The sequence below is a fragment of the Chaetodon trifascialis genome, chromosome 21 (genome assembly GCF_039877785.1).
Source record: "Chaetodon trifascialis isolate fChaTrf1 chromosome 21, fChaTrf1.hap1, whole genome shotgun sequence".
In the NCBI taxonomy this organism is placed as follows: Eukaryota; Metazoa; Chordata; class Actinopteri; order Chaetodontiformes; family Chaetodontidae; genus Chaetodon; species Chaetodon trifascialis.
Genome location: NC_092076.1, coordinates 8,316,162 through 8,341,074, shown reverse-complemented (window position 1 = coordinate 8,341,074; position 24,913 = coordinate 8,316,162). Strand labels below are relative to the sequence as shown.

The 24,913-nt window shown below is 43.4% G+C and overlaps 1 protein-coding gene across 7 annotated transcripts; it reads left to right on the top strand.

Moving 5' to 3' along the window:
• The first annotated feature begins 1,570 nt into the window (after positions 1 to 1,570).
• kat6b (K(lysine) acetyltransferase 6B) lies at positions 1,571 to 24,853 on the top strand. 7 transcript variants are annotated; one of them, XM_070991271.1, is made up of 17 exons: positions 1,571 to 1,838; positions 3,990 to 4,848; positions 8,956 to 9,064; positions 10,709 to 10,824; positions 11,051 to 11,132; positions 11,632 to 11,761; positions 12,281 to 13,242; positions 14,359 to 14,480; positions 15,218 to 15,330; positions 15,454 to 15,595; positions 15,731 to 15,892; positions 16,388 to 16,481; positions 18,043 to 18,274; positions 18,568 to 18,727; positions 19,156 to 19,431; positions 20,298 to 20,589; positions 20,719 to 24,853. In XM_070991271.1, exons 2-17 carry the CDS (start codon positions 4,231 to 4,233, stop codon positions 23,565 to 23,567), a joined length of 6,459 nt encoding a protein of 2,152 aa, XP_070847372.1. In that variant the 5' UTR covers positions 1,571 to 1,838; positions 3,990 to 4,230; the 3' UTR covers positions 23,568 to 24,853. The 7 variants fall into 7 exon arrangements, with proteins under 7 accessions (XP_070847372.1, XP_070847368.1, XP_070847374.1 ...); XM_070991267.1 differs by having other exon boundaries at positions 12,278 to 13,242; XM_070991273.1 differs by having other exon boundaries at positions 1,573 to 1,838; positions 12,281 to 12,336.
• The last annotated feature ends 60 nt before the right edge of the window (positions 24,854 to 24,913 follow it).

Genomic DNA, 24,913 nt, shown 5'->3' with positions numbered 1-24,913 from the left:
GGTTCATTTGCCTCTCAAGATGACAGATGGCAAAACACAAACACAAAAAGAGGGAGCCATGATCAAGTAATGAGAATGCCTGCCACAATAAGGAAACTACTAAATGCACTTTTCTCACTCTTCCTTGTAAACTTTTGCTTTGCTCAATGAATGTAAGGGGTGGAAAAAAACAAACACTAAATCTATGCATTTAATTTACTTTCTGCAGTACCTATGCTATCTGTTCATAAGCTACTGAGCCAAAGGCATTTTGAAAACGTTTAATGCCGGTTTTATTGTGTTGCAGCAATCTGCAAAATCTCTTTTCATGTACTACTTTGAGTTAAATATGCTGTTAACAACTTTGAATCAAGGCGAGGAAAAACTTATATTTGCCTACAAAAATGAGTTCACGACCAGAGTATATTTTTCTGAATGCAGTCAAAGGAGTAACTGGGGCCCTGGCCAGTGTTTTGCCCCGCAGATGGGCAGCAGTGTTTGTGAACACCAGTGTGGCAGTTGGCAGGGATTGAGGAGGGGGATGGGCAGATTGCAATGGCACATGCTCCAATTCAAATTATCCCTGGACCCATGCAGCAGTGGAGGACCTGCTGGGGCCCAGGGTGGCATTCATTATAACCAGACACAGGCAGGTTTGGTCAGCGCCTCCATCATGACACCAGCCCTAAACACATCCCCCCGTTATTCACATTTCACCTGCTTGAACTAAATTTTAAAACAGCATTTCAATGAAATAACATTTTATTTGCACATATTTACCACAAATTATCAGTAAGTAGAAATAAATGTCAAGAACTGAATGACAATCAGACACTGAGTGATATCAACACTGTAAATGTGTACAGGTAAATAGAAAATCAGGTCATCAAGGTAATAAGAGCATCTGATGAAGATGATGACAAAATAACAAGACATGAATTAAATGAATGCAAATTACACAGGAAATGTCTTTTTTATAAGGGTTAAATGTTTTCATTTGAGATCCCTTTAAAGCTGCCTGTACAGTACAGCATGTGTTTATAATCTGATGGGAAGTTAGCAATTATCTCTCTAATTACATCTGTATTACTGCATGAAAAATGAGCTTTCTGGCATTTCTAATGCCGCTAAAGAGTTGGTGAATGAGCGAGGGGAGCGCAAATCTAAAGACTTGACAATTTAATGATCTACATTACTGCTACCAACTATTGCTCTTCCTAAGGCATGGTGAAGTTAATTAGCAGATTAGGGTGTTAGTGTATAATATCCCAAACTGCCCTGGGTACTATTGGCCAGTGCAAGATTCAGCTCATTTTCAAAATAAAAGTCTCGATTTGTGTGTTTATGTCAAAATCAATCACATTTGAGCTTCTATCTGCAGCACATCAGTGGAAGTTAAAAGTGCCCATAGGGAATAAATGTTAATAGGGGTGTTATGACATGAAAGTGCTATGTACCCTGCCGAGACTAATCCAGCAAAAATATGAAGTGTAAAAATGTTTCTCTTGGCTCATCACTGGACATGTTGATGGAGGAGGAGGAGGGGGGGAAGTGAAATTGACAATATCATTGTAGGAGCGCACTAAAGGGGCGACGGTCCGCTCCACTACACTGAAGTAGGGATGTCTACAGTGGAAGAAGAAGAAGGGGGAGGGTACCACTTTGTCACAGGCTGCTATGTAGATTAACCTTTCAATTAGTTGTTATCAGGTCCTCTCCATGTCTCGGCGCAAGCTTTTCAGCCTTCGTTTTAAGAGATCAAATCCCACGAAATCGCTCGGATATGTCGCTGTACATTTATCCTTCGACGTTTCCCCGATAATGAAGAGGAGTATCCGAGGGGGGGAAAACTTGAAGAGGTAAACTACCAGCAAATATTTACGGTAGCCTGTGCCCTCGGGTTTTTTTTTTTTTTTTTTTTTTTTTTTTTTTCCTCCTCATACTAGTTATATGTTCATCCTTGCATGAAACTTGGTCGTTAATTTGTTTTGCGTTCTTCTTCTTCTTCTCGCCCACGGCGGCGGCAGCTTACATAGGTAGGTCTGTTTGTGTAACATGTAACAAAAAAGAAAAAGAAAAAAAAAAAAGCTGTGAAAAATCCAGGGGGCTGTGTATCATTTCCTAATAAAATATGGAAAACGAGAGCGGAGCTGAAGCTGAGAAATGGGAGCTAAAGAAACTAGCGATACATAATTGAGGAGCAGTGATGAAGGAGCTGCTCTCCCAGCAGTCGTGTTAACTTGTATTCCCCCCTGAACGTCTCTTTTCTCTCCGGGGCTCACTATTTTCCCTCATTGGAGATATTTGATAGTTAATGGTGATAAAGAGGTCATGCCATCCTTGCACAGCGCAACACAGGACGTTAATAATTCCGCTGGCAGACGTGGAGCGAGCAGAAAACCTACTTTTTAGCACGGCGGATCGTTTATTTATCGCCGCCAATTGAACGTCACGTAGTTTAAATGTTAAATATCAGGAGAATTACGGCTCCTCTCGGGGAAATAATGAAAAGGGAGGAAGATAAAGAGGGAGAAAGGCGATAGCTTAGGCACATTTTAGCCTGCAGGAGTCTTGAATATGCTACCTGGAATTGATATAATATGAAATGTGTTCCACTTTAAATCGGCGCTTGTGCCTTTGCAGGTTTTATGCAAAGAAATGATAGATTTAACAAACAGCCAATTAAAGTCCAAAATGTTCCAAATCACTTTCAAGTGTAACCAACTGTTTCAAGGAGGAATCTAAGTAAAGGTGGGCCGGTGTTAAACGCCTTGCAAATGAGGTTAAATATTTATCTAATTTAATTGTTACTCAGCCAGTTTGTGTCTGTTGTAGTGTTTTTATAACTTATTAACACGCTGTCGCCGCGGTTGAAGCTTTAAGTTCAGATATAATGAGTGTTGGAGGTAAATGATATCGAATTCATCACTGACGGCACCTTAAGAGGCGGGTCAATTGAGTGAAGTGACAGATCATACAGCCAGTGCCGTGCCTCTTAGAGTGAGCTCATACATAAAGATTGACATGTGCTTTATCAAACCAGAAATCGGATCTTGTCTTTACAGCCAATATTGAAGTTGCTAGGGAGGGCACATTAGTGTAGGTAAGGTTTAATGAGACTCCATTGGATTGTAATCAGCGTCATGTCGGATTCATGTAAACTACAACATTGTAACAAAATGGCGACTGTTTAGGTGACATCAGTAATGCTGGCAGCACTGTCATTTATCTGCTCAACTCAGCGGAACACAACTCTGGGTTTGTTACGTAGTTATTACCGGTTTCTTCCTTCGTCTAAAGGCTCGGTGGTTGTTTGAAGACGTGCCTCGAACGTCTAACGGCAGCTGTCAGGAAGTGAGCATTGATTATACATCTGTCATTAACGCTCGCGCCGATCGGTTTGTCGTTGCGGACGTCGGGCTGTCAAAAGTCGCGTGCGGACAACTAACGGTTAAACTTTACGTATGATCTCCTTTTTGTGCTTTTAGTCAGTTCCCGTGTGTCAGACTGTGACATGTTACGGTGACATTTTGGAAATTGCGTGCTGCAGAAATAAATATTAAGTTGTAAGTGTTTTTTTTTTTTTTTTTCTCACGTCGACAAGGAATCTGAAACCGAAAATATTTATCTGTCGAGGAGACTATTTATACTTTTCCAGAACTCGGTTAAAGTTTCTAGCTAACGTTACCTGACATGGTGTTAAAACTTACTTTTACAAAATAGTCTCTTTTGTAATGGACATCTGGTTTGCTGCGTGGATTATGGTGTCAGACTATGGATTAAGTCACTCGAATTTCTTTAGCAACCATGACAGCCCCTGCATCTGTTTTTATCCATCTGTCTCTCATGTTGTAACACATCTTAAAGTCCTGCATTCCTCTAGCTTAGCCCCTACATCCTACATGCTACATGCTAGTTTACAGACTGTAAGAGGAAATAAGTAGAAATTCCAGTGAAGGTTGTAATTTAAACATGTATTTGACCTGTTTGTTTTTTCTTTTTCCTTGTAGATTTGATCTGGGATTAAATAATTAAAGCTCCAGGTCAGCTGGTAACTACCATTGTGGAATTTACCCGTGCCAACTTTTCCTCAAGTTCAGTATCAGATATCCAGGATTGAGAAGAAATATGTGGATGCTGGCGTGGAACATAACTTTTTGACCTTATTAAGGATGTGGATGTACCCAGTGTTCAGCAGCAGAAAGGGGGAATCTGTATGGATCACATTTTTGTGAGTGTAATTGTTCAACCATGGTAAAACTTGCAAACCCTCTGTACACGGAGTGGATTCTTGAAGCAATACAGAAAATCAAAAGGCAGAAGCAGAGGCCCTCAGAGGAGAGAATTTGTCATGCGGTGGCCACATCGCATGGACTGGACAAGAAGACCGTCCTTGAGCAGTTGGAATTAAGTGTTCATGATGGTTCTATTCTCAAGGTTACAAATAAGGGGAGCGCCTCTTACAAGGACCCAGGATATCCTGGGAGAGTTGGATCAATCCCGCCTGCAAATGTATCTGTGCCATCAAAGGAATCTATATGGAATTCAAGTGATCTGCGCCATATTGATTGGAATAAAATACTTAAGAGGGCCATCGAGGGCCTGGATGATACCCATGGCTCCTCACTAAAGAACATCGAGAGGTATCTGAGGAACCAGGATGACCTCGCAAACATTGTTGATAACCCTGCTTTCCGGCAGAGGTTACGGCTGGCGGCCAAGCGGTCAGTTAACAACGGCAGGTTGTTAAAAAATGGGCCCCGGTATAAGCTCAGCCATGGCAGTGCGGAGGGAAGGGGCTCCAGGTGTCCAAGCGCTTCCCCCTTGGTCCTGTCATCAGTGACACTCCTCCCCCATGAGCGAGACCAGGTACACACACCTTGGCCTCTGCATTGTCACTCTTTTCAACTCATGCTTATCCCTGTGTTACCCTGGACTTTGGTCTGTCATATGCTCCTGCCTCCTTAAAGCAACATCCCAGTGACCACAGCAGTAAAAATCTAGCCAAAATATTCTTGTTATTAATTTGAAGTATTAGTGTTACTGATTTCAAACTCCTGCCGAGCTTTAACATGTAGTAAAGCTTTGTCAAGAACTAAGGACTTTCTTTGGAACTTTAATGGTGGCATTTCCATTATATCATTACCAAGCAGGAGCCAGAAAATTTAGGCCACCACTGAGCAGAATTTGCTTGATAGGAATTTTATGATTGTGGTCTTAATCTATGGCGCTCTATCTTGGCAGGTCAGAAACAACGCCATCTAGAGTGTGTCCTTTCGGGCCTGTGTTGCTTTTGGTCTCCATAATAAGAGAGCTTGGATAATCAGAAAGTCATGCTGACAGTGTGTGGTAGGCAGTCTGCTGTAGGCTTCCCACAGGTTATGTAACTCTAGCCTAATGACCTTAGGGGATGTGGCTGGCTGTCTTGTGAGTAGCAAAGCGTAAATGAACAGATTTGGGATATTTCATTGGTAATTTACAAGAGCATGAGCATAAACTAGTTTTTTGTTGTTTTTTTTTTAAGTGTCGAGAAATGGCAGTTGAGGTATGTGTGGTAGGATAGAGTATTCTCGGACTGCAGGCAGCTATTATGACCTTTGTGCTAACTGAGATGCCCCAGAGAGGAAATAAAACCATATAAACAAACTTTCAGGTTGCATTGTTTCTGCTGCTTTTGGCACCTCAGGGGTGGTTTATAGTTTGCACAGATTGTGTCTCTATCACTGGTGCTTAGCTATAACACACGCTGCAGACAAATGCCTGCAAAATGACAGCAGTTCTGTAATTGCTTCACAATTTTAAGATACTGTCAGGCACAGTAGGTGTTTCATGGAAAATAGTTTTCATTGTGTGGCCCTAAAATGCAGCGTATAGTCATCTCGATTGTTGTGAAGGCTTTTTGCAGATCACGTGTTCAGGCTTATCAAGATGAAGTGCGGTCTAAGAGTTTATGCACAAGTTATGCAGCTGAAGTGGCTAGCAGCATCAGGCTATAGAGATGTCACCCTGCTCCCCACCAGTTTCACAGTGAATAATCAGGAAGCGACACCTTGATACTGCAGCCACAACTGTGACTGTGTCTGTGGTCAGGCCAAAAGTGATACTGAGAACTGTTTAGAGACACAGTGTCCTGCAATGGTTCTCATAGCTGAGGAGGGCCTGCTGTTTTCCATTTGGAACATTTCAACCTATTGCTCCCGGCCTGATGACATCACCTAGCCCAGTCCAGGTTTACTGTCCACATCAAAGGATGAGACAGCTCTGCCTGTTCAATTGTTGAAGACGAGTGTGTGTGTTGAGAATAAAAGATACTTTGAGGTAAAAAAGGGCAGAGTTTATGAGATTCTGAAGAGACTCTGGCAGGAACAAAGGCAAGGAATGAGAGTTTTTTTTTTTTTTCCCTGCTGTGTTATGCAACCACTTGAGCTCTCTCTCTACCAGCAGTTTTCTAATAGGACCCCACCCCCTCACTCAGGACAGCCTGCTCTTTTGAAGCAGCATAATTTCCTGTAATGTACTTAATTTAGAATCCCCAAGTAAATCATCAGCATCTCTTCAGCTGTGTTTGTTTCTCTGTTTTCACATTTTGGTGCTGTGCAGATTGCAAATTGCTATTGGTTTTAATCACTAGGCCTAAGAATATTCCTGATGGAAATTAATTCTCCAGTTCCTGGATTAGACTTCATAGCTCAGTCAGTGGAGACTATGTTATGAAGTGAAGACTTATTAAAAAAAATACTTGCCTATCAGCTCTGAGCATTTCATCAGCAGCATGTACAGGCTGCATATCAGCACTGATGTCTTATTAATTTCAAGCTCTTTACATTCATTCTCTTGATTGTATCTTTAATTCTCTTGCAGAAATCATATTTATGATGTTTGTAAGCCCCAAATCAGAGTTTTAGGGCCTTTAAGGAAATTGTTTACTCAGGGATTTCAGTTAGCCTTTGCAGGCAACGTGATAAAAATGACACAGATGCACTTTTTGTACACGAACAAGAAGTAATAAGTCTTTAAGAAATCACAACACTGAGGCCTTACTTTCAAATGCCTTTGGCTGCATCTGTTAGCAGTGATAACATAGAATAGCTTGTGATCGAGGACAAAAGCCAACATTTCTTCATTATGTTTTCATTATTGATTCATCTTTTCAGTTATTCATTCAGTATATAATGTCTGAAAATTGTTTTAAAAAAAGGGGCTTATTACAAGTTCTAAGATCCAAAGGTCTCCTCTTCGATTTGGTTCTGTTATCTGATCAGCAGTCTGAAAGCCAGTGATATTCAATTTACAATGATATTTAAACAGAGAAATCATCACATTTGAGAAGCGGAAAACAGAATGTTTGGCATTTTCGCTTGATGAAAGACCCGAGCGATTAATCAGTTCTCAGAATTGTTGGCAGTAAACTTTCTGTGCACTTTGTTGTGATTCCACACCAGCTCTGTGCATTTGGGTTTCGAAGAATACGAAAAACAAGCCCCTTTCAGCAAGATTGCTCACAGTTGCAGACCTGACCAGCTTGAATCTGAGCGAAATATATTCTGTTCCTCTTTCATAACAAGAGACGGTATGAAAATCACTGATTACCTCTGAGCCACAGTGCTATGTCCTACAGGTGCAGCCTCATCACGCAGTTGCATTTCAGTGTTTTTATGTCCAAAATCTCAGCTGTGTGAGCAGCAGTCAGCTCTTAATGCCAGTGCCTGCTTTCAAATATTGACCTGGCAGGTTGGAAAATAGTGTAATCACTGATGTGGCAGTAAACTGCTTCCCCTCATCGTAACAGCTAATTGATACAACAACCAGGAACAATGACCAAATCCCAACTGTGTCCTCGATGCATTTACCCCTGGGGTTCGTTTGGATGGTGTGGCAGGTTGAAAGAATGCTCCTGTTTTGTGTTTGTTGACATATGAAAGAAAAAAAAAACAAGATCTTCCTCAGGTCAGGAGCAGGTCATGACCAATAGAGATTTGGAGGTCGCAAATTTTGTCGAGGTTGGGACGCTGATCCGCGTCATAGAAACCAGGAACTAATTATGGGCATCCCCAGAGTGCCCTTCAAAGCTCCAGTCAATTGACGAGGCCTTAGTGTGTAAACTAACGATGAGGTGGGTTATTTATGGTCACACCCTGAGAGTGTTATTTGCCGTTAAGAACTTCCTCTCAAGCAAGAACAAGAGGCAGCAGTTTGTTTGATGCGCCTCTAGAGGCTTGTGTATATGATCTCATATTTTAAGGGACACCTTGTGAAAGCCATATTACGTCAGTCTGAGTTTAGTCTGGTCATGATTTCAGCCTGAGATTGGTTAAGTTTTGACTGACTGGTTTATGAAGAGATGACACTAAGTCCTCCCCAGTTATCCTCTGTGAAGTCAGCCTCTCTTCATTGTGAGTGATCAATGGGGAAATCCTCTTAAACCTTGAGCTCATATTTTACTTCTTCTGAACTTAACCGTAAGCCCTTAAATGAGTGTTTGTTCTGAGACTTGCAACATTTACAGTGGATCACGGCAGTAACAATGAGAGCCTGGTTTATTATTGAGGTAATTTGATTACATGCTGGTTAATCCTTTCAGACTGGAGTGCAAGCTTTAAGAATTGGATTAAGCCCTTAAACTATGATTACTAAGATCACTTACCCATTCAGATGTAATGGATAAAGGAGGTGGATCTCAAATGCAGTGTATCTCTGAGGATGAGATTCATTTATTATTCATTACTAGTCTGTGAGAAGTCAACTCTTTTTTTCGTTCACTGAGCTTATGCTTGCAGTTCATATTTTTCCAGCTATTTGATTAAATCACAACGTGCTTTTATCGTCCTGCTTTAACCAACAGTATGTCTACAGTGATCTCAAAAATCCTGAGAGGATAAAATGTCCAAAAACAAACAGGCTTTTAGGCACTTCATACACAGTCTGTGCCCGTTTCTGTTTTTTAAACAGTTTGTCTCTGTTTGTGTTCCCACCCAGCTCCGGGTTGACCCCATCCCAATATGCAGTTTCTGTCTTGGAACGAAAGAGTCAAATCGGGACAAGCGGCCAGAAGAGCTGCTGTCCTGTGCAGACTGTGGGAGCAGTGGTAAGTGGCCTTGTGTAACGCTTCAGTTTTTGGATGTTCTCACAAGCTATGACATACTGTATTCTGGACAAAACTTGTATGTCTATGTTAGCAAAGGCTCACAATTAAAATCGTGAGGAATAGAGGTGGGAGATTTGACTGATATCATCATCATCACAATATTTAGAAGAACAGTTATTTTACATGTACTCTATGCATTGCAATATGGCATATATATGCAAAATCCAATGTAAAATATTCAAACTATGCATTTAGCTTAAATGTGCTTGGAATCATTCATTTGGACCCAGGAGTTTCAGATTTTGTGAAGATAAAGATAACAATATAATAATAATTGATTCTATTGAAGATGACAATAATACTGAATTAATGCCCCTTCCTGGTGAGTAATTGTAACTTCAGAAAAGTAGCAGTGAGTGACAAGGATAACACCTTCTATCAAGGTATATTTCAAGGTCGTTTTATGTAGCAGTGAAGTTATATATGTAAAAATTGTTTTCCTGTTGAGTTATAGTATCACAAAGTGCATTTTCTAGAAAATCAGTTGGCCAAATGTTTCTCTAAAGAGATGAAAACATCTATTATTTGCCTGAAATACTTGAAAAAAATTATTGCACTTAATCACAAATCCAGTATTTTCATAAAACATTTCTTCTCAATGACTTGTGGAATTGCCTACAATCACCTCATAGAACCAGAGATATCAAATCTACCTCGGTATAAAGGTTATAAAAAGCTGTGATTGTTGGCAGATATCTAACACCTGACAATACACAGTGTACTATCATATCACCCGGCAGTTCTCAGCATCGGTTTGGCAGATGTCACATTCTTGCTCCACATTTTTCACTTCCCTTTAAGGGATTTAATGGAAGAACAATGTTCAAATTGAGTGGCTGGAGGGATCCAAATTGCTTGCAACCCTCAGTGGGCTCAAGAAGGGCAGATGCTCCATAAGTGGCTTTTAGAATCTGAAATCACCCAAGTCATTTTCCCTCAATTCAGATTCCTCTTATAGAGCACACCAGGCACACTGGATCAAAGATCAACCCTTTTCCTGCTGCAGATTGGTGGCATTTCCTTTACTGTTCTTTTGTTCCAGACAAAACTGCTAACCCCCCATAAAATTACCTCTGCCAAGGAGTCATTTATGTTTGAACAATTATTTTAAATGCCGTAAGGAATTGTTCTCCTGGTGACATTTTTATAGCTCAAATTTGACTAAGTAGCGTCGAGGTGGTTTTCATTAACCGCTCGTAGTGTACACAAATTGTGCTCTCACTGTAAAACAGCTGTTTTACAATCATGAGAGGGAGCCGGGTGAGGGAGAAGGCATGCTTTTACATGACTTTCATGGATCGGCTTCCATTAGAATGAGTGCTGCAACTGTTTCTGCCTCATTAAGATCAAATTATCTGTAATTAACGGCTCAGATGTTTGATCATACTGTTTTTAGACACAACTTGTGGCAGGGGGGGATAAGCGTTGCGGACATACAGGCACGCCATTGTTTCTGATGAGATAATATGTTAATATTTAACCTTACTGTGTGAATAAATAGAAAGCCTTGTCTCTGGCTCTGTGACACAGTCAACGCTGCTAAAAATGAGGCATGCTAATACGCATTTTCCATTGCTTTCGAAGGGCATCCATCATGTCTGAAGTTTTCCCCCGAATTAACCTCAAATGTGAAGAGATTACGATGGCAATGTATTGAATGCAAAACCTGCAGCTCCTGTAGAATACAGGGGAAAAATGCTGTAAGTATAATGTTGCATACATCTTAACACACCATTTTCAGTGTTGCTGGCTTGGAGGTAGATCTCATTTTGTGCATCCCTGAGGATTTGTTGGTTTCCCTCAGATTTGTAAAAAGCCCCTTGTGCACGACTGGGCTTATTTTTCCAAAAAATGATCGGGGGGGGGGGCTGTGTTACATGTATGCAACAGGGACATCCCTTACACATGCCTGCTGTTCCCTTTCAGGATGAGATGCTATTCTGCGATTCATGTGATCGGGGCTTTCACATGGAATGCTGCGACCCGCCGCTTTCAAGAATGCCAAAAGGTGAGGTGTTTACACTGTCTGGCTTCTCTGTTTTCCTCTCTGCTGTCATTTCAAAGCCTTTTCTTCACAGACGGCCGTATGGGGCTGTCACTCAGCACACAGAGAGGCAGCGTTGGCTTATTAGAAGCTTTGCATGCATATCAAATTATTTCAGCATCCCCGGGGAGATTTGCTATCTCTGGATTACAGTACTGACCCTACATCGAGGCTTGTAATGATGGTGCACGTACCGTAGTAGGACATTTGGCAGGCAATTCATACAAGTCGCATAGCTTTGCTCAGCAATCTGACATGAAGTCTATTTCACTGGACAGAGAATTGACCCAATGTTTTTCTTATGGATTTTCGCTTTGTGCTGAGTAATTGATTGTCATTGTGAGCTGGTGGGATTCTCGCCAGCTCTCGGTATTAAAGGAAATGTTTCCAATGAATGTACTGTATGTCCTCTGAATTGATGAACCCACCCAAACGGTACTCTCTCTGTTTGGACACCCTCCAGGAACCTGGATCTGCCAAGTTTGCAGGCCGAAGGAGAATGGGAAGAAACTGCTGCACAAGAAAGCCGATCAGATTAAACGTCGATATGCAAAGCCAATCGGAAGGCCTAGAAATAAGCTTAAACAAAGAATGTAAGTGTGCAATAATCTGAATGTTAGCACTTTGTTAAAGTGCTAATATTAGTTCATTAAGTTTAATGAAAAGAAATCAAAAGGGACATCTTGAAACAAGTCCCCAGGTTAGCCCAACTGTAATATTGTTACCACAACTGTCTGTGGCAAACATCCATCACAGTTTCCAGGCTGAAGTTTCTGGTTCAGCTTTGACCAACTGTCGTGTGTGATGTTTACAGATCTAAGCAATTACTTTGGTGCATACAGTGTTATCTCAGCAGATATGGGTAAAACTAGTAAACCAAGACCTGAGCTGTAGTAAACTGCAATTTTCTTTGACAGAGAAGAAGAACACACCAAGCAAACAATAAATAAATACAAGCGACAGTGAAATTGATTGTTTATTGACTTCTGCGTGATTTAACTTTTTTTAAAATAAATTTTAGATACATGTACTAGCACCTCAAAATTGTATTTAAGGACATCGCTTGAGTAAATGATGTTGCGCTGAGATCTATGTCTTTCTTGTTTTGGCAGGTCTGTAACCAGTGGTGACGGCTCCATGGTAGCACTTGGAGGAAGGGGGTCACCTGGTAGGGGTCAAAAGATTACCGTCTGTTCCACACCTTCATCTGGTCATGCTGCATCTGTGAAGGACGCCAGAGACAGATTGGCTGTTGCAGACCCCTGTTGTGCGGTCGACGCCACCCAATTCACCACTTCCACCCCCACCACCACTCCCCCTCTCACGCCCACCTCCACCCCAGCTACACTCACCGTTAACAAGAAAACCAAAGGGCTTATCGATGGGCTTTCCAAATTCTTTACCCCTTCCCCCGTGGGCCGTCGCTCGCGAGCTGTTGCCGTAGAGTCGCCCGCCAAACAGTTAAGCTCTAGAGACAAGGGTCCTCCCAAACTGTCCAAGCCACCAGAGCCATTCGCCTTTGCTGCTGACGCCACTCAAAAGATAACCCCCTCGTCCCCTGCACTTCCTTCCGCTCCCACGTTGCCGGGACTTAGCCCCCCTTTGCAGGTGTCCAGCAGCTCCACCTCTGCTAACTCACCCCAGAGCTCCTCCAGCCAGTCTAGTGTTCCTTCCCTGAGTAGTCTCTGCAATAGCAGCCAACTTAAGGGACTATTTGACGGACTCTCTCACATTTATACTACTCAGGGACAGTCGCGGAAAAAGAGACTACCTTGCTACGCGCCACCTAAGCGCATGCACCCTAAGCAGGATTCACCCCATGCGTCCAAAACGGGGCCCCAGCGCCTTGGAAAGAATGAGTTTAATAAAAATAGGTTACACTCCACATCTGCAGGGCCGGGCCGACCCAGAGGACACCCATTTAAGATTGTCAGTCATTTCAAACGTAACCCCTTCCTTAAAAAGCACAGGACACTAGGCAGGCTGAGGTATAAAGTGAGCCCTCAGAAGGGAGCCCCCTCACCAGGAAAGGGAGACTTGACAGACGGAAGAATTAAGCCTGAGAATAATCATGGTAAGCAAGGCTCGAAACTCCAGCCAAGACCTGCGTCTCCACACCTTTAAGCTTCTTCTTTATTTTTTTAAAGCTTGACACTCGCAGTTATTTATTTTTTTTCCAGACTAGAGCTAATCTTTTCTTTGAGAAGACACCCTCAACATTCTAACAGACTACTAATCTTCTGCCTAATTTGAATTCTTTTAGTTTCTTAACCCAGTTTCGTTGCGTTTTGACTTGGCTGCGGAGTTCACGTGGCTTCCATCCTCTCGCCCGTTGGCTTTTGTCATAGTGCATGGCCCACTAACTCCCTCATGTTGCTCCTTGCTCTGTCCTTGACCCTCTGCAGTAGTGCACACATTGTGATCACTACCTAGTAGAGGCTGTAGTCACATCAGCACTCTTCCTCATCCCACCCTCACTCTTGAAATCTCTGTCTCCACTCAACCTCACTTCCAGCGGTCATTAGACACATACAACCCAGTGATTCACCCCACCCAAATTGACTCAGAACTGACATGATGATTACAGCCAGAAGTTCAGTAACCCTTACATTTCACTGTCTTCACGAATGGAGTCACAGTTAAAAAAATAACACAGTGAAAAGGAAAACAAATGGATATATGTTTCAAGCAGTTCTAAACAATATACTGCACAAACACTACTTACCCCAACAGCACATTTCCATAAATATGTTAATGACACATCACGTCCACTTGTAATGGGTTTTTGTTTTGGTGGTTAAGTCATGGTGTTGATGTCTTTCATAAAATTACTGCCTGCTTTCCAGCATCAGTTGCTTTTCATGTCGACACTCGCTCCCTTCACTGCATCTGCTTCTTCATTCATGGGAAACTGTCTTGGTGGATGACTAAGCACATGAAAGCAGTTACGCAATTAGAGTGATTTAGTTTCACTTCATTACATTAGGGATTTTCATATAAACATGCAAAGATGATACATTATGAAATTCCTCAGAGACACGGCCTCAAACGGGCTCAGCAGAAGTACTCAAAGTATAAACACATTTGCATAGAATGCATTTATGAGATTATTCAGCCACGGCTGCTTCAAACAGGACGGTGTTGATGCGCTGTCTGATGTGTTGATGTCGTGTTATTGTGCCTGTAACAGGCCACAACGGGGAGCTGCGCGTGAAGCAGGAGGCCAGAGCCGAGTTCGCGGCCATGTCCAGAGACCACGTCACAGAGGAGGACATTGAGACGTTCATGCATGTGCAGGAACTCGCCGTGCAGGTGAGAAAACTGGGAGAGGGCTAAGCATGTCACACATCAACAGGAAATTTAGATTATTTTTTGACATTTTCAAGTAAAAATATATATATAAAGATGTATATATATGTATCCTGTGCCGTATATGTATATTTAGGTATGAAGTAACAAATCAGCAGTAATTTTCTCTTCCAGATATTTTCATTATTGCAATCTTTTGCCAATATGACAATTAAAGGACAAGCACAGATGATATTAACATGGAAGCCATTTTTTTAACCACACTACCTTCAATTTTGGAGTCACAAAATATCATATTCTTCCAGTCGGGCTTTGTTCAGCAGGATTATGAGTTTGTAGCCTTAGTTTGGCTTTCCCACGTGATTTCCCTCTGTTCTTCACCCTTATTGATGTGTTAAGGGCAGAAGTGCATGACAAGGACAAAATTCATATATTGAAAGGTATCTCAGTGTGATCTTGATTAGTGTACCGTGTTACAAATATAAACTCCTGCTCATCCCAATTTGTTTTGTATTGCTATTCTGAAATCGAGTGTCTCAGAGGCTAACCCAAATGTCAGCAGTCTTAAAGATTATATTAAGTATTTAAGATCTTACTGGTGGCAGATTTTGGTCAGATTTCATGTATCTTTCATTTAAACAAGGGGAACTGTGAGCCACAATCTTGGTTTGAGACACTGTAAGATTCAATTATCTGGGTCACCACATTTATCCATTTTCTTGTATTCGATCTTTTCACAGAGAACGGGATCTCTGATGAACACAGACTCCATGCGATGCCCTGCCGTCATTGAATTTGGGAAGTATGAGATTCAAACCTGGTACTCATCGCCTTACCCGCCTGAATATTCAAGGTAATGCTGCTTTTACGTGACAAATAATGCCGGTTTCTTTGTTACTGGAGGTGCATTTTATTGAAACGTTTATTTCAGTGTCGCCGAAGTACAAACCACAGCTCTCCCTTTTGTCTCTGGCAGATTACAAAAGCTTTATCTGTGCGAGTTCTGTCTAAAGTATATGAGAAGCAAAAACATTCTCCAGAGACACACAAAGAAGTGTGGCTGGTTCCACCCGCCAGCCAATGAAATCTACAGAAAGGACGACCTTTCCGTATTTGAGGTCAGCTTCCCTTTACAGCAATAAAGCAATAACTGTATGCTGCATGAGATTCCACTGAATGGGTTCTGGGAGGAGGAGGGAAAAAATGGGAACTGTTTGAATAGTGTCCTCTTGCTCTTTTTATTCCGTGTTTAGGTTGATGGAAATGTCAGCAAACTATTCTGCCAAAACCTCTGCCTGTTAGCCAAGCTTTTCCTGGATCACAAGACCTTGTATTATGATGTGGAGCCTTTCCTCTTCTACATACTTACAAAGAATGATGAGAAAGGCTGTCATCTTGTGGGCTATTTCTCCAAGGTAAGAATTACAGAGTGATTATATGGGAAATGAAGGAATACCGCACATCATTTTTGAATGGTGATGCTGATACAGTAAGACCTTACTGTTATTTGTCTGCTCTTGTAACGTGGATTTATCTTATTCACAGTAAATGATGAGTCGATTAATCGATTAGTCCAGCAGAAATGCCGAATACTCATTGGTTCAGGCTTCTAAAGTGTCAGGATTTCCTGTGTTTGTGTGCTTGACATCATTGTAATTTAATTATCCTTAAGTTTTGGACTGTAAAACAAAAATCACTTTGAAAAATAATTGACAGATTGACCAACAAAAAGATAACTATCATTTGTTGGAGCCATGATTCAGAACAGAGTGAAACTTTCCAGTGGAAGCTCATTACCCTGTGTCTGTGGCGTGCACGTGCACAGCTTTAGACAAGGACAATGGCAGGTGCAGTAAATTGCCAGCTTCAGCAGAGCTCTGACATACTTGATCTGTTTCTCCTTCCCTCAGGAAAAGCTTTGCCAGCAGAAGTACAATGTCTCCTGCATAATGATCATGCCTCAGTACCAAAGGCAAGGATTTGGAAGGTTCCTTATTGATTTCAGTAAGTTCCTTAATGCTTTTTTAGACCACTGAACTGAGGTTTTTTTCTTCTTCTTCTTCTTTCATTGGTCTTTACAAACACTTTCAGATTAAGGGGTGAATTTGTAGCTTGTGGCAAGGTGCTGTTATTTGGTTAAGGCTTTGAAGTAGCCTAATCAAGAGCATTCATGTACGGTGCTTAGGCAATCACAGAAGATTAGGAGTGAGAAACATTACATTCTAACTGCATGCATTATTTGATGGCCAATAGTATTTCATCCAAGCATCGCCTGAAGAGCTTTTTCATAGAAACAGCCCCCATTTCTCTCCTTGACTTGTGATGAGGTGTAGATAGTGCTTTTATGTTTTAGACCAGTAAATGCAACACATACAATATTTAAAGCTTTGCGGTCCACTTATGAAAACAGTTGCTGCCTTGAGTGGATTTCTGTGTTTAGGCAGGCAGTTTTTTTGTCATTAAAGGCAGTTTATTGTTTTCAAGAGTTGTCTCATTGCCGAGTTTGCGTGTGATGAAGAGAAGGGAAAGCAGCGCGTGCGGGGTGGGCGGGCGGGCGGGCGGTAATGGAGCATTTGATTTCCTGTTCACTTTGGGAGCCATTGAGACACAGAGATGCAAGAGGATCTGTGATATTGAGAGTGTGCTGATAACAAAGACAGGGATTAAGGGAGATTGAACACAGCTGAGTTCTGAGCTCTTTGAAGGCTTTATTGGAAAATGTAGCTTTGGAGCTGGAAGTTGTTTAGATTAAGATTTTCTGTTATATTGGATTGTATTAGCGGAACACTTTGTCTCAGGTAGCTCTGAGAGCTGAGCATTAGTGGGTGCCTGTGTGAAAAATGTTTTCTTTCAAATCATAATTCAAAGGACGCAGAGTAGCTCTTTTGTATTCATTTATTAATGATAATATACTTGTAAAATGACACAGAATGAAATATGGCTTTTTTCAATTAATTAATTTGAATATTCATTGCTAAGTGTTTGTTATCACACGCTCCTCTTCTCAGCTTTAGTAATGAATATTGTCATGATTACTGGAATATTATGTGTTCACTGTTTGGTGATTAGATTTGCTTGTTTGGTTTTTGGTAGTGGGTGCACATTAAAAGGCATTAATTAATTTCATGCCGCTCGTAATGGATGACCCTTGACAGGGCCGCTATAAAACTAATTACACACAGATACATATTAGTATTAGGTTTTTTTCTTGTTCGTTATCTCTCCTAAGTGCAGTCTCTTGTGAGCAATGACATCCAGCTGCTTCTCTGTTTCGCTCTGTCGCTTTGTTTCCTCTTTACTCCCCTCTTTCAACCTCCTTTGTTGCCCTTGCCAGCATGTATCATAGCTTCTGACAGAGGTTGAAGGAGAGGAAAACTGATTGCCTCGCTTCCCTTTATACTATTTGAAGGTGAAATCCCAACCAGGGTTTGGTGTCACATCCTTACATGAATATGTAATCCATACGGGAGGGGGTGTAGTGACTGAATTGCAATCTGAAATAACCCAGCAGCAGCCTCTAGCTTGACTAAAGCATTTTGTTTGTGTTTGAATCTTGTCTTTTTAGGTTACCTTCTCACCAGGCAAGAAGGACAAGCCGGCTCCCCGGAGAAACCGCTGTCAGATCTGGGTCGCTTATCCTACCTGGCATATTGGAAAAGTGTCATACTGGAGTACCTTTATAAGCACCCAGATAAACACATCAGTGTTAAAGGAATAAGCAGGGCCACTGGGATGTGTCCACATGACATCGCCGCTACTCTCCAGCAGCTTGGCATGATTGACAGACAGGATGGCAGGTCAGTTCCGCAGCCGCAGTCTCCTTCAGCCTGTGCTGCCGCTTCTGTATGCTGTCTGACTTATCCAGGCCAGCGGGTATTTTTAACAGCATATCCATTAATGCTGCTGAATATTGACAGAAGTAAGTCAGGTTAAGCACCCCCAAGGACATGGAGCACCTGCTGTCCCAAGGAGCTCTTCTTTGTGCTCGTATTTAACCACACATCACCTTCTGTCTACCTTCTGTCTACCCTGGCTAGTGCTTCACTATTTTGTGCGCGTGAACTCATGGGTCTTTCTCTCTGTGAACTAGGATCGTGTTGATCAGAAGAGAGCGATTGATTCAACGGCACATGGAGAGCCTGAGGGCTAACCCACGCCGGAATGAGGTGGACCCCGATGCCCTGCGCTGGACGCCTTCCACGACTCTCAGTGCCGTCCTGTCTGAGGAGGAGAGGGAGGCAGAGATGGATGTAGGTCTCCTTGTTCAATCAGGACACAGTAGTTGTTTGTTTACACTTCCCTACAATGCTATTATTGGATGTTTGTTTGATTAGCTGGAGAGTTCAAATAGAGGCCGTTAAGGGGAAAGGCATTCTCACTGTCAGCAGGCATCTAATGTTGTGCAAAATTGCCCTAAATCAGTTCACTACATAATTGATAGTGCTGAATATTCCATGAAATGCAATCTTTCCACGGTTGCTTAACGGAAATGTTTCCTCCATGACGGGCAGACATCCAATCAGGACGCTGTTCTTATTATCAGGAGAAACCTGCAGTGATTCATTTGTCATGATGTTAATTCCAATCTCTTGTTTTCCCATTAGCCTCATTGCTCAGATGTTGGAGCCGTGCGTGCGCCTTTCCCAGAGATAATGCGTCTTGTCTGTTTAATTACCAGGCTGAGCGGCTGAAGGAGCAGGCCAGTTGCTGGGAGAAGGAGGAGAGAGAGAGCTACATGATGACTCACAGCAGCAGGCAACCTCTCACGAAGGTCCACTGCAAGGTTCCCTACAGGACCTACGAACGCCGCCCTGCACTGTCCTGGACTAGGCGCATCCAGCAGTCAGAGGAAGTGAGTGATGACGAAGCCGATGACGATGACGATGATGATGACTCCGATGGTTCACCACCCATCCTGACAAAAGCTCACGCAATGCTTGCAGCAAAGAGAAAGGTGACTTTTGTTGTTTGTTGATGAATCATGCTTCTTTTACAAGTCAGCTGTTCTCCCCAGTGGGATTATCTCATTGATTATCTGGAGTTTTATTCGAGGACAAAGTGGAATTGAATGTACATCATCAGATATTTTCCTTCATTAGGGACTGTGTTGTGTACTCTGGTGAGTTGGAAGGGTTTGATAAATATTCATGAATTCAGTGGAGGGTTCAGTGGCTTCCTCCTGTCATCCGGAGCCTCCCTGTGTGCCTGCAGCTGTAGATAATAGATTGTGTTTTCACTGCTGGTGTCGAGACTGTGCAGGCTAAACCTTGTACTATTGTCAATGGTCATGGTTAATTTACTGCCCTCCTCTATGCTTCTCACATCTGTTCTGTCTATATGGCACTGCCCCCTTGTGCTGGAGATAATATTACAGCCGGGTGCATGATGTCAGGGAGACCTTTTCAACAAAAACTGTGTGGAAACCAGAAAAGAACGACGCTGGCTGTTGGAGTTTATTTAGTGCATTAGTTACAGTATTGATTTCACATTCTTCTTGTGGAGGATTTCGGAGAAGAGAGCGGTTGAGTCGTAGGCAGCCGGTGGGAAACAACTGGAGAATGTAAAATATAGACTGTGGTTTCTGCTTACTCTGCCTGTCTCATTTGTGGTTTTCCACACCAGGCTGCATTGCTCAAACATTTAGCCTCACTGTGTGGTTTTAACATTTTACATTTAGCACAGAAGCCTGAATGACTTCCTGCTATATCCTCATGGAGGTCATCCACCTAGTGCCCTAGTTTTCAGTCTTTACAAAACTACTCTACTTTCATTGGAGGTTTTATTCTGTTTTCACTGGTTCACCTTTTATTTTTGTTTCAGAGAAACATTGTGCTCAAGAAGAGAGGGCGTAAAAGGAAGAGAATAAACAGCAGTGTTACAACAGAAACCATCTCTGAGACAACTGAGGTGCTGAACGAGCCGTTCGATAACTCAGAGGATGAGCGTCCTATGCCCCTGCTGGAGCGCACCTGCAGAGTGGGCGAGATGGAGGAAGAAGAGGAGGAGGAGGAACAGGAGGACAAGACTCCGATAACACCAATGAAACGCCGGAGAGGTCGCCCAAGGCTGGAGAAGAATGCACAGAAAGACAATCTTGAACACTGGAATGAAGGTATTTGCATCTTGACTGTCATAAAAATACTCTGTGCTACATCACTTCTCATAAAATTGTTGTATAGTTGATTGTTTTATCTCTCTGACAAAATAGTGAACTGCTTTTTAATTTTGTTTTTTATATTAGGAGCTGACATCCTCTCTAAGAGACCCAGCAGACCCCGTCCAGTGAAACGGAAGAAAGGCTGGCCGAAAGGAGTGAAACGAGGCCCTCCCAAATGGAGGCTAAAGAATGAACGAAAGATGGGCTTCAAGCTCAATCTCTACACACCCCCTGAAACCCCAATGGAAGCAGAGCAGCACCATATTCAGACTGAAGAAGCGAAAGGGGAACCAGACCAGGATATTGTCAGTGCAGACGAGGGCAGCAAAGCAGGCAGAGGCTTGGCTAGTCCAGATACAACTCTAGAGAGGCTTCCCTCCGAGCCCCCAAGTCCTGCTGACCATGCCTCCCAGAAGTCAAGCTCCCCTGAAGGATCACCGGTGGCTTCTCCAGTATGCTCACCTGCTGCTTCTCCTGGTGCCATGTCCCCAAGGCCTGAGGACAGAGCTGATTCCCCAGGACCACCCGAAGATGAACAGCGAGACCGAGAGAGTGAGCACGGTCAGGACTCCCCAGCCAAAGATGTGGAACACAACACAGTGGGTGCTGTTTCACTGGAGAACGACAATGAGGAAGATGAGGAGGAGGATGAGCAGAGAACTCAAATTGAGGATCAGGATGCAGATGATGAAGATGACAGTCACAACAAGACAGCAGATGCCGAGATCAGCAAAGCAGATGTGGAACAGAGTTTGAAAGAAATACCCGAGTGCACCCCACCTTTTTTAGATCCAAAAGAAGACAACGACTCTGAGTTGAGTCAGCAGGTTTCTACAGTACCATGTAGTGAAGAGGAACCAGCTACCGCTGCAGAAAGCATCCAGGAGGCTGTGACAGAAACGACAGTAGCAACACCACCACCTGAAGCAGTAGCAGTCGCTTCGGTAGCAGCTGTAGACTCTGATAACCCTGTAGACTCTGAGTCAGAGGAAGAGAGCACGCCCAGTCCATGTCCGGATCACCCACCTCCTCAGCCTGCAGAGAGGCCAGCACTCAGTCCCGTGCTGAGGGAGGACCCTCCAATCTGCACAGAGATTGACTCAGAGACAGCCCAAGCTGTTCAGTCCCTGACGCAGGAGACTGAGCGGGAGAATGTTTTCCAGGACTGTGTGGAGAGCCAGGAGCCCTGCAGAAGCCTGCAGACCTACGCCCACGTGGCCCAGAGCCCCCAGCTCACCTCGCTGGATGACTGCCCCCAGTCAGACCACAGCAGTCCCCTTTCCTCCGCGCAATCCCATCCCAGCCAGTCCGTACGCTCTGTTAACAGCCCGGCTGTCTCCATCTTGGAGAGCGGCTACACTCAGATCAGCCCCGACCACAGTGCCATCTCAGTGCCCTCGCTCCACAACATGGAGACGAGCCCCATGATGGATGTGCCGTCGGTGTCAGATCACTCACAGCAGGTGGTGGACAGTGGCTTCAGCGATCTGGGTAGCATCGAGAGTACCACAGAGAATTACGAGAACCCCAGCAGCTACGACTCCACCATGGGGGGCAGCATCTGTGGGGCAGGCCCCTCCCAGAACAGCTGCTCCTATGGCAGCATCCCCCCTAGTGGCCTGGCCCAGAGCAGCTGTGCCGTGAGCCAGCAAATGGCTGCCGTCAACCCCGGCAGCTGCGGGATGATTCAGCAGAACAGTCTGAGCTCGCCACCGCACTGCAACGTCAAGTCGCCGCAGGGCTGCGTAGTGGTGGAGAGGCCTCCCAGCAACAGCCAGCATAGCCAGCACAGTCAACACAGCCAGCGCAGCCAGCACAGCCAACACAGTCAACACAACTCTCACAGCAGGCACGGCCCACACAATCAGCACAGCCAACACAATCAGCACGGTCCACACAATCAGCTAAGCCAGCACAGTCAACACAATCCCCACAACCAGCATAGTCACCACCACAATCACCACCTGCAGCACAATCAGCTCAGCCAGCACAATCAGCACGCTCAGCATAGCCTTCACAATCAACACAGTCAGCACAGCCAGCAGCAGCCCATGGCACAGTGTGCCATACCCCCCAACTTCACCACCACCATGCAGCTGGCTGACATTCCCGAATCTGGCAACCCAAACTTCGCCCTCTATGAGAGGATCAACCACCAGGGCGAGTATGGCAGCGGGCACTACTCTCAGTCGTCTGGCCTCAGTCTGGCCAAACTGCAGCAGTTCACCAACACGTTCATAGACCACCCTCACTCGCTGCCTTTCAACCACTCGGCCTCACACCCCATCACATCTTATGCAAACACCCCTTCGCTGTCATCTCAGCACTCCAGCCTGGTCTCCTTGTCCCAGACCCCACATCGAGTCCCCAACCCACAGGTGCAGGCCACCATGACCCCACCCCCGAATCTCAGCTCTCCACCACCCATGATGCTACAGCGCAACATGGGCATCACGCCCTCGCAGCGGATCCAGCCCCAAATGGCCGCCAAGAGTCACATCTCCGCACGCTCCAAGTCGGCCCCGCTGTCGCACCACCAGCAGCAGATGTACGCCCAGCCGCCACAGACTGTGGCCATGCAGGCGCCATCCAGGACGCTGGCCGCCATGCCGCGCATGAACATGAGCGTGAACATCATGCCGGCACCAGCTTACAATGTCAACTCCATGAACATGCCCTCCCTCAATGCCATGAATGGCTACAGCATGAGCCAGCCCATGATGAACAGTGGCTACCATGGCAACCATGCCTATATGAACCAGTCACCCCAGTACTCTATGCAGATGGGAATGATGGGAACACAGCCATACCCCCAGCAGCCCATGCAGGCTCCACCACATGGCAACATGGTGTACACTCCAGCTGGTCACCATGGCTACATGAACACAGGCATGTCCAAGCAGTCCCTGAAGGGGCCTTTCATCAGGCGGTAACTCTCCGCAGGACTCAGCTGTTTCTTCTCACGTGCATTTTGCTGTTTAAAGATGCACTGATCTGGCCTTTTTGTTTCTCTTCTTTTGGTGTCCTTTTGTTATTGTTTATGACTTAAAAACCAGCAGCAGCACTTGGAAAGAATGCAAAATTTTTCATCAGTGAGTCAACTTTGAAGCTAATGTTCAAAAGTATTTTTGTTTCTCCAAATGGGAAGCCTTACATCATTACGATGAAAATCTATTTAATTAGTGTTAGTGTCTCTGATGTGTCTTTAGAGCAGGCGGGTTCAGAGCTCAGAGGTAGAGATTTCATCAGTGGTCTTGCAGTCGTGTAGCAGCCTCAAATGAAGCCATTTAATGTGCCTGCTACAAGTGGAGTTAGTGGCTGTTTGAACCTGTTCAGTGTACCTGTCTAACAGTGCTGACAATTAGTTTGTACTATACTCATGCCTTTGTATATTTAAATTATTGTACTTATTTTGTAAAGTGACAACTAGCATGCTTCAGTCTCTGTTAGTGACAGTGCATTGAGTAGTACTGTACAAGTGTTGTGCTTAATAGCAAGCCATTTTAAAGATATTTGGCCTTTATTAGGTTTCCCTCCACAGGGAGAAAGATGAAACTATATTTTGTTAATTCTAATAATGTAAAAAAATGTAAACTTAGTCCTGTTTTCTGTTCGGTTTGAGAGGTTTTATTGCTATGTATGTATAATTCTGAAGTCTTTTGTAACAGATCTCCTTGAGGCAGCTTTCTGTTTAATAAAGCAGACTGATTTCTGTCAAAATAACAAAGCATATCTCAGTGTTTGTACCCTGAAAATTCTAAAACATTTCAAAATGTCCAGAAGTGTGGCAGAATTTAAAAGAACTAAATGATTATAACGATGAATAACAATAAAGAAAATATAAATTTAGTCCAAAGTTGATATTTTACATAATGCCTTTAAAGCTACGTTTTCATTCCATCTGTAGATTTGTTTTCTATCTTTATAAAATGTTGGATTTATATTTTACCGAAGTGTAGAAGAATAGAGCCTGTGAATAGACCAAACTAAGCTAATGGATTGCATGTAAAACGCAACTTGTACTTGTGTTTTTGTTTATATTGCTCTTTTGTAGCCTTTGTACCTGTACAGAGTTGCTGGTAAGAACAGGGGGGAAATACCTGGCTATGTGCACAAAAATCGGACAGAATGACATTCTTGTATTTATGACTTTTCTCCTTTTGTCAGTTACTTAAAATGCTGTACATTTTAGCATAAGAATAAATTATGATTGACCATGTACTGGATTGTTCTCATTTTAATTTGAAACATTTCCTAGCCTGAGGCGTGTCAGAATCAA